The sequence below is a fragment of the Cydia fagiglandana genome, chromosome Z (assembly GCF_963556715.1).
Source record: "Cydia fagiglandana chromosome Z, ilCydFagi1.1, whole genome shotgun sequence".
Classification (NCBI taxonomy): Eukaryota; Metazoa; Arthropoda; class Insecta; order Lepidoptera; family Tortricidae; genus Cydia; species Cydia fagiglandana.
In genome coordinates this window covers 21816051-21830837 of record NC_085959.1, presented here as the reverse complement: position 1 = coordinate 21830837, position 14787 = coordinate 21816051, and the positions used below count along the sequence as shown (strand labels likewise).

Here is a 14787-nt window from a genome sequence, read left to right as displayed (position 1 = left end):
CTCATTAATATCATGCAAATGTATTAAGGCAAATGTTCGTTGATATTTAGTTTAATAGCGGAAGGCATTGTTTGCAAGATGAATGTTGACTACACACTCACACAGTGCAGAGCCGAGTTGTTTTGCTTTACACGGCACGTTATTATAATACTGCCACAAAAATAGAAAATGATGTACTTACGAGTATTTTATATTTATGTACGTACGAACAGTTTGAGAGTTGCAGTTGTGACCCAACCTACCTAACCTACTTTTTATGTAGCACTTTGTTTCTGTAATGAGTGTGACGGTCGTAGTTCTATCCTAAACGTACCTTACTTTTTTGGGACCAGTTCGGTTATATAAGTGTCGCAGTCCTAACAACCATATTCAGATATTGAGTAGGTAATGATAATGATTTCCCAATATTTTTATTTTTTACCAAACAATGAATTTAATTAAACATTTTAGGTATGCTTTTGTTTTATTAATATTTTGTAATATGGCTTCTTTTTCAGGTAAATGATTTGTAATATGAGTTAGATAGTCAAATATAGTTGTTTATGAAAATACGTATTTAGGAATCATGACATTATTTTGTCTAATATTGTTTGTAAATTGAATGTCTGTCAGTTTTAAAAACTAGATACTTTAGTACCAATAGTCGAAAATGAAAGCATATAAAATATATCGTTATAACAAGCAATAAAGTTTGGTGTCGTTGTTACGTCTGCTTCTTTTGTTCCATTGCTCCGTCAAGTCCATTTTTATCCGAAGTTTGATTATTATCTAAACTAGTGAGGGGCATGTTCACATATAATATATATAGTTCTGCTTGTAAAGATTTCGTGTTAGAATACACCTAAATATGTTCATTTAATAGACGCGAATTTCCAAGATTCACTCAGTGCGTATGAAAACGAGCCACATTGTACGGAAATTCTTGACTGATACTAGCGCGATGCAGTATATTAAAACAAAATAAATCATAACGACCAGTGGCACACCTGATTCAACCTACACATCACACGTAAATCAAAAGCAAGCACATGTAAATAATGGAATCGATTAGCTACGATCAAGATTTAATATCCACCTAGATATCGCCACGGCTGTAGTCATAGCATTGGACTGCCTAGTGAAACGATTTACTACACTAAATATTCTGACATACGACTTGACAAACATAAGATTCAATCCAATTCCCTGTTGCCCTATTCCTCGGTTAGCTTCGTATTATTTTATTATTTTTGACGACGTTTAATGGATAAGAGTAATTTATATACATGCTTAAACACATTACGTAAAAATAATTATTAGGATAGTAACGGAAAAGCTCCAATTCGATATTGAATTTGAGTGGTATGTATTTACTCACTCTATATAGCGTGGCAAGATGATTGGAAGTGGCTATAAGAAAGGGCTGGTTGACTCCCGGGTGGTCCATGTCGTGCGCGATCGCTGCCAGCAGGGACGCCATCACTTCAAGGGGCTCCAGATAATCTCGGATCTAATGGTGAATAAATAAATAAATATTGTAGGACATTTTTACACAAATTGACTAAGCCCCACAGTAAGGGCCCCCCCACATCTGGCGTCTTTCAAGCGTCGGCGTCTACAATTCTATGGCCGACGTCGACGCCGACGCAACGTCGACGCGGCGTCGACGCAACTGCGCAGCGACGTCATTTTCCATAGCGCTGGACCGACGCCGACAGACGCCGACGCTCGAAAGACGCCAGATGTGGGGGGGGGGGGCTAAGCTCAAGAAGGCTCAAGAAGAAGAAGAAGGAATAAGATATCTAATATATCAAAGAATTGTTTATTGTAAAAGGATTAAGTATGTCCTTTTAATCAGATAATTGCTTGCGATGAATTTGACAGCTAATGTAGATTGCCTGAGGTTTTTATTTGTATGAAACCCTTAAGGTCAGGTTGTTTTTAATGAAAATATATTCTTATAATTTACTCGTATAACTGAAATAGAATGACGTTCTGTGCAAACTGCAAGGTCTACCTAATTATTCTTGAGATATTGTCTCGGTGTTCATTCAACTTTCGGATAAGAAATTCATAAAACTATGTACATAAGTATGTATAGGCAATAGGTATACTACAAAGACTTACTTGTTTCTGCTGTAGAAAGCAATGCATGGCCTGCGTGACATCAGCAGCGTGTACCGAATTGTGGTAAGGGTTTGTACTGTGATAGCCTTCTTCAATTAAGCTGAATAATTTCCAAGCCTTCGCTGCGTCGAGTTTGAAATATGATATCAGGCCATAGATGTGGAATAGATGAACACAGAGTACTGGCAGACAACGACCTGTTAACAACATTTAGTTTAATTCGGGACTCAGTGTACTATACAATACTCTTTATTGCACACCTCACACAGTTTACAATACATGTACAGTATCAAATAAAGACAATTGTACTCTACTTGTACAGTGGCGGATTTGCAGTCTTTGCCGCCCTAGGCCCTATGTAGGCCCTGTAGCCGCCCCTTTCAAGGCACCCATAATATTGACTACATTTTGAGTTATTTCTTGTTACCATCAGCGATTTTTTTGTCACAATTTGCCGCCCCTAAATATCTTGCCGCCCTAGGCCCGGGCCTACTGTGCCTTACGGCAAATCCGCCACTGTACTTGTAATAAGTAGATAAAGAACACCACCAGAGTTATGTATATTAACTTTTTTTACTTGTATTAATGTATGTACCTTCCTACTCAATTAATTTATAATTGCACAATTATAAGTAGACGACTGTTATGAAAATCAAGCAATTCCATTTAACTATTGGAAATAACACCTAGTGTAGATTGCAGTGAGGGTACTTAATACAAACAAGCTCGATAAGCATACAAGCATCGATGCACTTAAGTCCGGCGACTTCTGACTGACGTCAATACCATAAAACAATGTTTGTTGTTATAAATTAACTGAATCTCAATCTTTAAAAACATTTCGATTTATTTGTCATATCGATTACATTTTTTTTTGATATCACTGATATCCTCAATATTTTAACATACTTACAATATAATATTTCATTTTATGTCAACGTAGAAACCACTTTAATAGCTAAATGTAGACAAAACATCGCTTATTTAGGGTATTTCAATTTTGTTTTATTTTTTTGTGTAGTTACTGTAGTTCATTACTTCACTCTAAGAGTTTGTATAACGAATGAGATCAATGGTAAATGTTGCACTCACTTTCTGTATTTGTACTTTAAATTAACTTGACTACCACATACACATAACTAATTATAATTAAAACGTATAATTTAATTAGATAAGTTGTTACTGTGAAGTTATGGAGCGCTGGTGGCCTAGCGGTAAAAGCGTGCGACTTTCAATCCGAAGGTCGTGGGTTCAAATCCCGGGTCGTACCAATGATTTTTTCGGAACTTATGTACGAAATATCAATTAATTTTTACAAGTCGCTTTTGGGTGAAGAAAATATCGTGTAGAAACCGGACTAATCCCCACAAGGCCTAGTTTCCCCTCTGGGTTAGAAGGTCAGATGGCAGTCACTTTCGTAAAAACTAGCGCCTACGCCAATTTCCGCTTGGCAACTAAAGCGGACCCCAGGAATGAGCCGTTGCAAAAAAAGCCGGGATAACGCGAGTAGGATGATGTTACTGTGAGCTTGTGTTATGTTTCTTACCTACATAACATACCTAAGCTATTAAAAAACCGGGCAAGTGCGAGTCGGACTCGCGCACGAAGAGTTCCGTACCATAATGCAAAAAAAAAACAAAAAAAAGCAAAAAGAAAACAGTCACCCATCCAAGTACTGACCCCTCCCGACGTTGCTTAACTTTGGTCAAAAATCACGTTTGTTGTATGGGAGCCCCATTTAAATCTTTATTTTATTCTGTTTTTAGTATTTGTTGTTATAGCGGCAACAGAAATACATCATCTGTGAAAATTTCAACTGTCTAGCTATCACGGTTCGTGAGATACAGCCTGGTGACAGACGGACGGACGGACGGACAGCGAAGTCTTAGTAATAGGGTCCCGTTTTACCCTTTGGGTACGGAACCCTAATAGAGTTCATGCTCATAGCTTATGTTGTGTTTCTTACATAACAAGCTCATAGGTTCGTAGCTTTATTACCTAAGTGGATTAGACAGGGTAGCAACCTTTCTCTTACATCCACGCGTAAATTATAATTGGGAATTATCTCAAGTTTTGTGTAGGTAGGTAATCGCCTTAATTAGTTGTTCCAATATAATTTTAATAGTACAAAAATATTGGCTAAGATATTTGACTCTTCACTACAAAATGTTCTTTAGAGAGTTAGTTGTGCAACGAATATCTAATTTTACTGACTGTGAGTGTAGGATGCGAGAAACGTAGCCCCTCTGTGCCACAGAATTCGTGTCTAGTTATGAAAAATTGTCCGTTAACAAAAGTATCTGTAAGAAATATTAAATATATTAAAACAGCTCACTCACGTACCTACTTTAAGTCTGCATCGAGTCTAGCTCCTGTTGAAGGAAAGCGAAACATGCCGTGCAATCTTTGACTTAAAATACATGGATACTAGTTTTTAGGATTTACCTACCTGTACCTAATATGAATTTTCTATTACTCTATAATCTATCTACCGATCTGTCTAGAATAGACTATATAAATAGATTTCGAGTCAGCTCTATATCAATTAATGTTTTCATTGGAAATAATTTTACAAGTATTTAAGTATGATTGATAATTACCCCCCGAGACATTTTCTAGCGTAAAGGCGTTGAACTGCCACAGCACCGACTGGTCGAGGATGCGCTGTAAAGAAAACGAATTATTTATTTCGTTATCAATGTTGTTTTTTTTAAAGTTCAGTCAAATGATTAAAGTACGGAGAAATCTGAAGACTTATACAATTACAAAGACAGTATTACATATCGCTGGCCGAATATTACTGGGCTCTATGTTTCACTTTATCGCACAGAAATATGAACATTGGCATAGTGCCATTAAGTCGAATTTCAATTATCTTGAAAATGTAACATAGAACCCTGTAATATTGGGCCAGCGATATAATATGAGAGTAATATTAGTGATGACAGTCACACTTGTGAATGCCCGAATTAAAATAGTTGACTGTGAGTAAAGTACAAGTAATTTCAGCAAAATGGTTGTCTGTATTTTGTAGGTACCAGTGTTGTGAGATATAATTATTATATATAGTCGCACCAAAAAAATTCTGCAGCGGATTTGATAGCCCACGCAGTGTAAGTGTTATGTATACGCCATAATTTCATAGAAGTTTTTTCATAGAAGAATTTCGTAGAAGAAGAAGAAGACGTTTAAAATGACACTTGCACTGCGTGGGCTATCAAAATCGCTGCGACTTTTTACGGTCTGACTATACTACCTACACGCTTGTCTGGTACCTAATTGTGTACACTTGTAGGAATACATTTTCATTAAGTGTTCCTTTGTGGTTTCTGGTACCGGTAGGTTAGAGTAACAGGCAGACGTTGTTGAACATGCCTAGTTACCAAAGTCAGGGGTCCGCTTCTAGGTAACATTGCTGCTCTTCTAATTTTCAAAATGAACTATTAGGTTTAGCACGCAATGCGATTGCTAAGTCTTAGCCAATTTTATCACAGCACTATGAAATTAGTCGATATCGAAGGATTCTCCGAAATTTAACAGTGGCTGGCTCCATTTCTTTAAAGTTTACCGAGCACTGACTTAAATATAATTTAAAAAAAATCAGAATTAAACATTTATAGTTAAGCAAGTACAAAGTACTTAGGTACTACGTTGACAAAGTAGGTAGGTACTTAAATTATAAGCTTTACATGTGTTAAATTCGCGTAGCAGTGATAGAGATGTTACTCAGCCGCATAGAGCAAGTAAAAAGCAGAACGTGAATAAATTATCTTTAGCCTTACCACGAGGCTAACACTGACCTGACACTGACATATTTGCTAGCGTGTGTGTAGCTTAGGTACTTTCTATGTATCTCGCACTTACTAGTCGTACTGGCATATTAGTGCGAGCGAGATGTATAGAAAGTAAGTTAACTAAGTTACACAGACTTTACCGAATATGGCAGAATCCAGCTCGTGGTAAAGCTACAGCTCAACAAAATAGGTAGTAGAAATGTATTAAAAATAAGTAATGATTCATAAATTATAGGTTTAATAAGCATCGATTCAAGCAATATTTATATTTTTGTATTTCAGGCTACGCTTGGCGGTTTGTAAAGCGACGTATCTTAGCTCCGATTTTTCACTCGGGAGAAGTGTGCTTAATCTTCGTGCCTTGAAACCCTCGCAACACTCTAGAATCTAGAGTCTAGATCTAAATTTCGGACCACTCACTACGCTCTAGTTCAATTTTGGAGTCTTTAGCTCCGCTTGCTCGGGTATCAATATTAGAACAAGGGGTTAAACGACAACTTTTTTCCCTGTAAGACCAATAACTAGTAACAGTAACTAGTATAGTGATTGGGGGGGGGGGGTATGATATATGTATGGATATGTAGAGATTTCCTGTTAAGACACGGGACGCGCGTGATAGTAATTTTCATCTTTGTGAATAGCACTAAATATCAAGAGACGTCTGGACTTGCGCGTTGACCTATAGGAGCCGACAGCAATGTAGTCCGTCCGAATACTAAACCTTTGAACACTGAACCTTACCGAAAGATTCTCTTGCATCAAGCTGAATTCTGAATGTGTCGTGTCAACGACCTTCCTTCGTCCCGTATGCCCGAAGTTAATATTAGCTTAAAAACAAAGACAACAATCTAGGTACTTGGCTGATCGTCAATGATTCCTGCATCAGGAACGAATCACAACATTCGCTGCATGTGTGTCACGCAAACAACATAATAGTTATATTTCAGTTGGAGAGGCCAAGAACATATAAGTATATGCCTATTGGTAGCAAAACATACATGGGCGGGTACAGTCACCTGCGATAGTATTGTATAGGACAACGCGTAAAAAGTATCTACAAAACTAATGTGTTTACAGATAGAATTGACTGTTTTGTATATGTATTTATCAAGTGACTATAAATCGTTTTGACCTTTCGAAAAAATAAACTGACTTGAGTAGCAAGCAATGTAGCCTATTGGCTATGAGCGAAGTGCATGGTGGGGGTAAGTAAAGCGATCGCAGCGCATACGGTGGTGAAAATTGGACACAAAGAAGTATAGCATCTTTAGCATTTCATACAAGTTATATGGCTCGAAATGGAACCTTAATTTAAAATTATTCCTGAGATATTCATTTAAATCGTATGGTGTAAGGGACCATTGTAATCTGAATGAAATGCTTAATATAACTAACGTATTTAATTTCATAATTACTTATACTGTACCCATGTAAATAGCTTTGCAAATGCCACATATTATATGTGATCTTTTTCTTGAAGTTACTAATGGGTATAAATAATAAGTTATCCTTAAAAGATAGACATGTACACCATCGCGGACTTTTTTTAGACCCGATAAAGAGAGAAAACCTCACATAGCTCAAAAGGATTAGTCAGCGGTTTCGAGTAAAGCTCCTAGCCAGCGTGATTTATTCCTACAACTTCGTCATATTTCAACCAATTTAAACAAAACCTTAACAAGTTATATGTACCTAATCATTCCTTAAGAACCATGAATCACTCTATAGATGAAAATCGTGTGAAAATCCGTTCAGTAGTTTTTCAGTTTTGGTGTAATTCTTTGTGATGTAGTGAATTGACGTTTTCCCCTAGATTTGCGGACGCTAGGTTGCGTGACAGTCGTGCACGTAGCGAATTGTGTTGTATAATTTGTAAAACTGTAAGTGTAAGTGTGGCAGATATTTTGTGTGCGTTGTTTAATAACATCCTACCTATTTGGGCTCACTGTACAATATGGTATACAAATCGGGGTTACAGACTTCCGCACATAATGCTACAAATTATGAATAATGAAACGCAATGCAAACAACCTTAGCGGTTACATGTTTCTTTATTTAAAATAACCAGTGACCACTGGATGCTAAAGTCATTCACAGTGTAAAAAGTAAGTGGACCGACGCCTTTAATGTTTACGTAAAAGCCTCACAAGAACCGCACTAGGATTGTCAGACTTTTACACAATCGCCCAAGACTTACACTTGACTTACTATAAGACACGCTAGCCCTGAAAGTAGTACCGAGCTACTAACAATGGCGATGAATGCAACTCGGGTGCGCGCATTGCACGCCTCGCACCCCGCACGATTGCCCTGTCTAGTGTCTAGGCGGCTTCGTCGAATGACTCTCCACAAATATTTTATATGACAACTACTCCTTAAAAAAAAGAACGGACATAGGAACTATCACTCGCCGCACGACATAAGTATAGTAATTTAGTGTACTAAATTATGTTATTTATATAAGTGAGTTATCATATCATTCGCCAGTATAAGAGCAGTTCTTGCTTGTTGTGATGTTTATATCAATATTTTAGCTTTTTCATTAATCCGATTCTTGGCATCATTATTTCCCTACATAACAGAAGTATGACATGTGACCTTGCTAATGTTACTTGAAACGCAAAAGAGCATCCAATAGTGTGTCACATGAACATACATATACATAGTGTTATAGACGCTTCATGAATATAAACAAATGGCATTTAAATTTGTAGACAGACTTCGCACAATGGAACGTGGTTACAGTCTTACAGTTAGTTACTGTATGAAGTACCGTAGAGTTACACCAAGAAAAGTCTGCAGCGATGTTGATAGCCCACGCAGTGCAAGTGTTATTTATACGTCATAATTTCTAACAAGTATGACGTTTAAAATAACACTTGCATTGCGTGGCTATCAAAATCTCTGCAGATTTTTCTTGGTCTAACTCTAATAATAGCGATGTTGATAGCCCACGCAGTGCAAGTGTTATTTATACGTCATAATTTCTAACAAGTATGACGTTTAAAATAACACTTGCATTGCGTGGCTATCAAAATCTCTGCAGATTTTTCTTGGTCTAACTCTAATAATGGCGATGTTGATAGCCCACGCAGTGCAAGTGTTATTTATATATAGGGTATTTTATTACAGTTCCAACCAGAAAGCAAATTTTGTATAGGTAGCGTTGTTGAATGCATCGCTATTGAAGGAGTTAATCAATTTAGATTACCGTCTATAGGAGTTGTGTGAGAACAAACGGTCAGTCACAAACGATGGACCTAGGCTAGCAGCTTTCAAAAATAAAACGACCAAAGCTTAAATACGCCGTACCTGCACACAATTTTAAACTTGCGCATGGAATGTACAGTCAGGTGAAGAAATAGTTGAACTATCTCTGCAGCTGACTTTGCCACAAAAACGTACCTAGTGAAATATTTGATCGCATGAAAGCTTAACTAATGTTGTGTGTGTGCCTAACCCGCTTACTCATAACTAAACGCGCTACAAACCTCGACTAGCTAATAATCGTTTGTGTTCACCTGACATTTTTACTTATGTATTTCTAAGAAACGGAAAAATTGATTTAATTAAATCGCGCCCGTAAAGGTTTATGATTAAGGCCCACTCCCACTAACCCGGGGTTAAGCAGTTTAACCGTCAACGCAGTGTCAAATTGTACGGGTAACCATGGTAACTCCAGGTTTAACCGTTTATCGGGGGAGCATCGTGGTAGAATACTCGTGACCTCATGATGCTCCCCATAAACGGCAGAGAGGATAACGCCGCAGGGGAAGTTAGTGGGTATTCTCCTCCCCTCCCTCTGAGTAACAGAGGAAATACGGGAGGAGCGAGTTCCACATACCACCCCATCCCCAACGGGCCTTCGCAGCCCGGGGGTGAGATACGTAAATGTATTTACCCCTGCGAGAATAAAAAAAGGTTTAACCGTTTATGCCCGGGTTAGTGGAATGGTGCAAGTTGGCCTAAGGTTACCCCCTTAGTATTTAATGTCATTAATCATTATTGACATTAAATACGGCAAGGTTTTACACTTACTTGGACTTGTCCGGGGTGTAAATCATCTAGCAAAGCTACTTCATGACACAATGATCTTGTCAAAAGTCTTTTCTTGCGTCGTTTGTGCATTGTCAGAAACCTCCCTGTATTAACATGTTTTTTGGGCATGTTTTCAAGCTCTTCCGAATAGTCCTTAGAGTTTTTCCTTCGCGGGATTTCTTGAACTGAAACAAAGACAATAAGTATATGTCATGTATTGTTACGTTAGTACGCATATACAGGATGGCCCATTTAGATCGGTCAGTATGGGAAAATCTGAAACTATAGGTACATTCAACGATTACCTCCGATCATTAGATATTATTTAAATAAAATAAAATAAAAATAAATATTGGGGACATCTTACACAGATCAACCTAGCCCCAAACTAAGCTGGTGGCCTAGCGAGCGGTAAGAGCGTGCGACTTGCAATCCGCTGGTCGTAGGTTCAAACACTGGCTCGTACCAATGAGTTTTTCGGAACTTTTTGTACGAAATTGCATTACGCTTGCTTTTTTTGTAAAGGAAAACGTCGTGAAGAAACCGGACTAATCCCAATAAGTCCTAGTTAGCCCTCTGATTTAAATGGTCACCTCTTGGGATTCAGTGCAATTTTTGGGATTAGTTGCCAATCGGACCCCAGGCTCCTATGAGCCGTGGCAAAATGCTGGGACAATGCTAGGAAGATGATGTTTTAATAAAATATTAAAATATTATTAGGACATTAAATTTAGTGTGTATATAAATTATTAAGTAGATTTTAAGACGACTTTGGTTTAAATATTAACCCTCTTATTCATAAACGTTTACTAAAGTTGACAAGCCGATAATAATCGTTTGTCCCTTTCCATCCATCCATCCATCCAATTAATTTTAAGGGGGACCCTGTTGATCAAGAAAAAAGTGTCAAATTCTTGGGAATCCATTTAGATGAATTAGGCGATTTTAAAACTCATGTGGAACAGGTTTGTAAGAAATTAAATAAATTCATTTTCCCACTACGAAGACTACGTGAAACTGTATCGCGAGAGGCGGCACTTGTAGCATACCATGGGTACATCATGTCTATTCTTCGTTATGGTTTGATCATATGGGGAAACTCCACTGATATGACAAAAGCATTTGTCAAACAGAAGAAATGTGTAAGAGCAATATTTTCACTAAAGCCTCTTGACTCGTGTAAACCGGTCTTTAAGCGCTACAAGCTTTTGTCTCTACCCTCTCTATATATTTATGAGATTGCCGTATTTGTCCATACAAACAAGCAATACTTTAATGAAAATGTTGATGTTATAACATACAACAATCGGATGTCAAGGCAAAAAAACCTATTGAATGTACCTAAAGCACGCCTGAAACAAACAACTCGCACGCCTTATTTTATGTGTGTTAAAATATTTAATAAAATTCCTAGCGATGTCAAAAATCTTCCTTTAACGCAATTCAAGAAAAAATTGCATATGTGGCTATGTGAATTATGTATTTACTCTATAAGCGAGTTTTTAAATGCTAAGTTTAGTAATAGGAGCTAGTTGTAGTTTAATGTAAGCATTTACATTTATTTTAGTAATAAGGCATCTTTATTTTGTGTGACTTCCAGCCACGAAATCTAGATTTTATATTTGCATGCTTAATTAAGTAGAGTATGATGGACTATATAACTAATATTGTAACAACTTATTGTAACCCATATTCCGCAAATAAACAATCATTCATTCATTCATTCATCACACCAATACGTTGGAAAGGGACAAACGATTATTATCGGCTTGTTAACTTTAGTAAACGTTTATGAATATGGGGGATAGTATCTAGAGTACCTAAATAATAAATAATATTACCAATTCTGAACATGTACTTATTGTTAACTATGTGAGTTGTGCAATAAAGAGTATAAAATATAGAAATTAGATGACGGGACGAACGATTCCTCGATTCTAGTGATAACGATAGATCTATCAGATCTATTTATCAAACACAATGTTTACTAAAGCGTTGATAAAAACTAGTAAAAGCTTGTACGAGGCTCGTTGATGTTCACTTTTCTAAGTATTTAGGTAATACCACAGGATAAATAATAGTACTAGGTACAGAAGACTCTCTAACAAAACGCGTCTGTTAAGATCAGCACAGATATGGCCGCTAGGTGGCAACAGCGCCACGCGCGGCTTATGGCAAACCCCAAAATTGGGGCCGAACGGATGTACTTTTAGCGACGAAATCGCGGAGTGAGCCACGCCTGGTAATACGGCATTACAGTACCTAAGTTTTAGTTCCGCCGTTATAAGAATATAACTTGTGTGAAGGAAGGTGTCTATTTGTATAGTGCTTCCTAGGAGCAAATTTCGATTTATCATCATATAAATCATATTCATAAAATCATAACCTATACATACTCGTACGTACTATGCCTATTTTTTACAAGCTTCACCATGACTTCGATGCATTAAGGCGGTTTGTTTACAGAGAGTTTACTGCGAAACGCTAAAATCGAAATTAGTTATCTGCGTCTCTATCGCTCGAATATGCAAGCGTGTTAGAAAGGCAGATAACGAAAATTCGATTTTCGTGTTTCGCGGTAGGCCCTCAGTTTGTACTAGTAGCGGCCTCTATGCAGAGTCTTGGGCAATATTCCCAATTACCGTAATACTTACTGTACCTAGTTGGGGTGGTGTTAACTTTTTGCATTTACATTTGTCGTCACCGGTTATATAAATATAACGATTGAAATCGACGTTCAGTTCAACGTAAAATTTCATAAAAATAAGTTTGCGCTTTTTATTCAATACAATAAAATGCGGTATAGCTTTATTTGACGTTCATAAGCGCAGTGTAATATGCCTACTTGAATAAACTATTTTTTATCTTTATCTTTGATGAAAACCTCCGAAATTATTTCCAACGATTGCTAACAGCCGCGGCAACGAACATTATTTTATAACTAGGCATCTATAGCACAGAATAAATAATAGTACTAGGTACATAAGACTCACTCTCTAACAAAACGCGTCTGTCACGATCAGCACAGATATGGCCGCTAGGTAGCGACAGCGCCACGCGCGGCTTATGGCAAACCCCAAAATTAGGGTCGAACGGATGTACTTTTAGCTACCTGTAGCAAAGCGACGAAATCGCGGAGTGAGCCACGCCTGCCTATAGACAAGTCATAATGAAGTTGTCGCAATCACAATCTACCACGCCATCAAAACGTTGTAAGCGCCGTAAAATTCATGGCGCTTATACGCTCTATGGTCCGCTTCTATGGTTTGTTGTTAAAAAGGGGCCCACTGATTAATTAACAGTCCGCCGGACGGTATCGGCCTGTCAGTTGTTCGGAACTGTCAAAATTTTGTTCTAACTGACAGGCCGATACCGTCCGGCGGACTGTTAATCATTGGGCCCCTTAAATAACATCAACACATGGCGCAAAATACTGGTTATCTGTGCCGGTTCTATACGTTAGTAATAATATTTCAATAGCCACGAAAAGAGAAGTTATACTTTCAGGTATTACGTGATTAGAAGTACGTACACCTTGTTAACAAGATGATGAGTGGGTTAGCCGCTTTTTAGGGTTCCGTACCCAAGGGTAAAACGGGACCCTATTACTAAGACTTCGCTGTCCGTCCGTCCGTCCGTCCGTCCGTCCGTCTGTCACTAGGCTGTATCTCACGAACCGTGATAGCTAGACAGTTGAAATTTTCACAGATGATGTATTTCTGTTGCCGCTATAACAACAAATACTAAAAACAGAATAAAATAAAGATTTAAATGGGGCTCCCATACAACAAACGTGATTTTTGACTAAAGTTAAGCAACGTCGGGAGGGGTCAGTACTTGGATGGGTGACCGTTTTTTTTTTTGCTTTTTTGTTTTTTTTTTTGCATTGTGGTACGGAACCCTTCGTGCGCAAGTCCGACTCGCACTTGCCCGGTTTTTAGTTGAGATATTATGGCGCTCGAAAGATGTCGCACCTATACCTAGTTCTAATTGGTCCAGAGTTGAACAAATGAACACACCGCATTTCATTATCAGTCCGAGAAAAGAAAAACCGGAGAAGTGCGAGACGGCTTAGCCCACCGAGGGTTCCGTACTTTTTAGTATTTGTTGTTATAGCGGCCACAGAATAAATCATCGCTGAAAATTTCAGCTGTGTAGCTGTGATACAGCCTGGTGACAGACACGACAGATAGACGGACAGTGGAGTCTTAGTTATAGGATCCCGTTTCTACCCCTTAGGTACGGAATCCTAAAGAGAAACAAATGTGCACATGCTACAGAAAGGAAAATACAAAATCCATATGTGTATGACAAATTTTATACATATACTCCTATAATATAACGTAAAATCTATAAAATATGGCTATTTAACGAACGACGAGAAAATACCCAAACTTTACTTTTGATGTGATTCATCGAACTTTGCATGGAAACATCGGTTAACAATTTTGTCAATTTAGCAAGTTTTGCTCGGAAAACATATAAAGACTCAAAAATGAGTTTTCCCAGAAATAAGACCTAGCTAGATCGATTTTTCGATCAACTTGAAATCTGCCTTAACGTAGGTTTCATCGTCAATAATTAGGCAACATATTTCTCCATCAACAAGGTATACAATAAGCTAGAACGTCTAGCAGCAATATTATATTGATCCACAGTTTTCTTCGGAGCCTTTTGCTTCTTATATGTTGTAATGCCGCATTCTTATTTATTTTTTTGGGCATTTGCCTTGTTCCTACTTTTTTCGCCACATCCTGGGAGGCGATACTCGGATTCTTATCAAATAGCTTGCACACCTTCGATTGTAACTTAACATTAGTTTCTGGTGGGTTACCCTCACGACACTACC

The 14787-nt window shown here is 37.8% G+C and overlaps 1 protein-coding gene across 1 annotated transcript in view; it reads right to left on the bottom strand.

Annotated features, from left to right (window-relative positions):
• Window positions 1-14787, bottom strand: part of LOC134679049 (uncharacterized) — a 47497-nt gene that overhangs the window by 11608 nt on the left and 21102 nt on the right. The window contains exons 3-6 of the mRNA XM_063537864.1: window positions 9939-10123; window positions 4707-4770; window positions 2107-2303; window positions 1358-1489 (exon numbers count right to left, since the gene is read on the bottom strand). Of these exons, the coding sequence (XP_063393934.1) occupies window positions 1358-1489; window positions 2107-2303; window positions 4707-4770; window positions 9939-10123 (578 nt within the window). The remainder of the gene's footprint in view (window positions 1-1357; window positions 1490-2106; window positions 2304-4706; window positions 4771-9938; window positions 10124-14787) is intronic.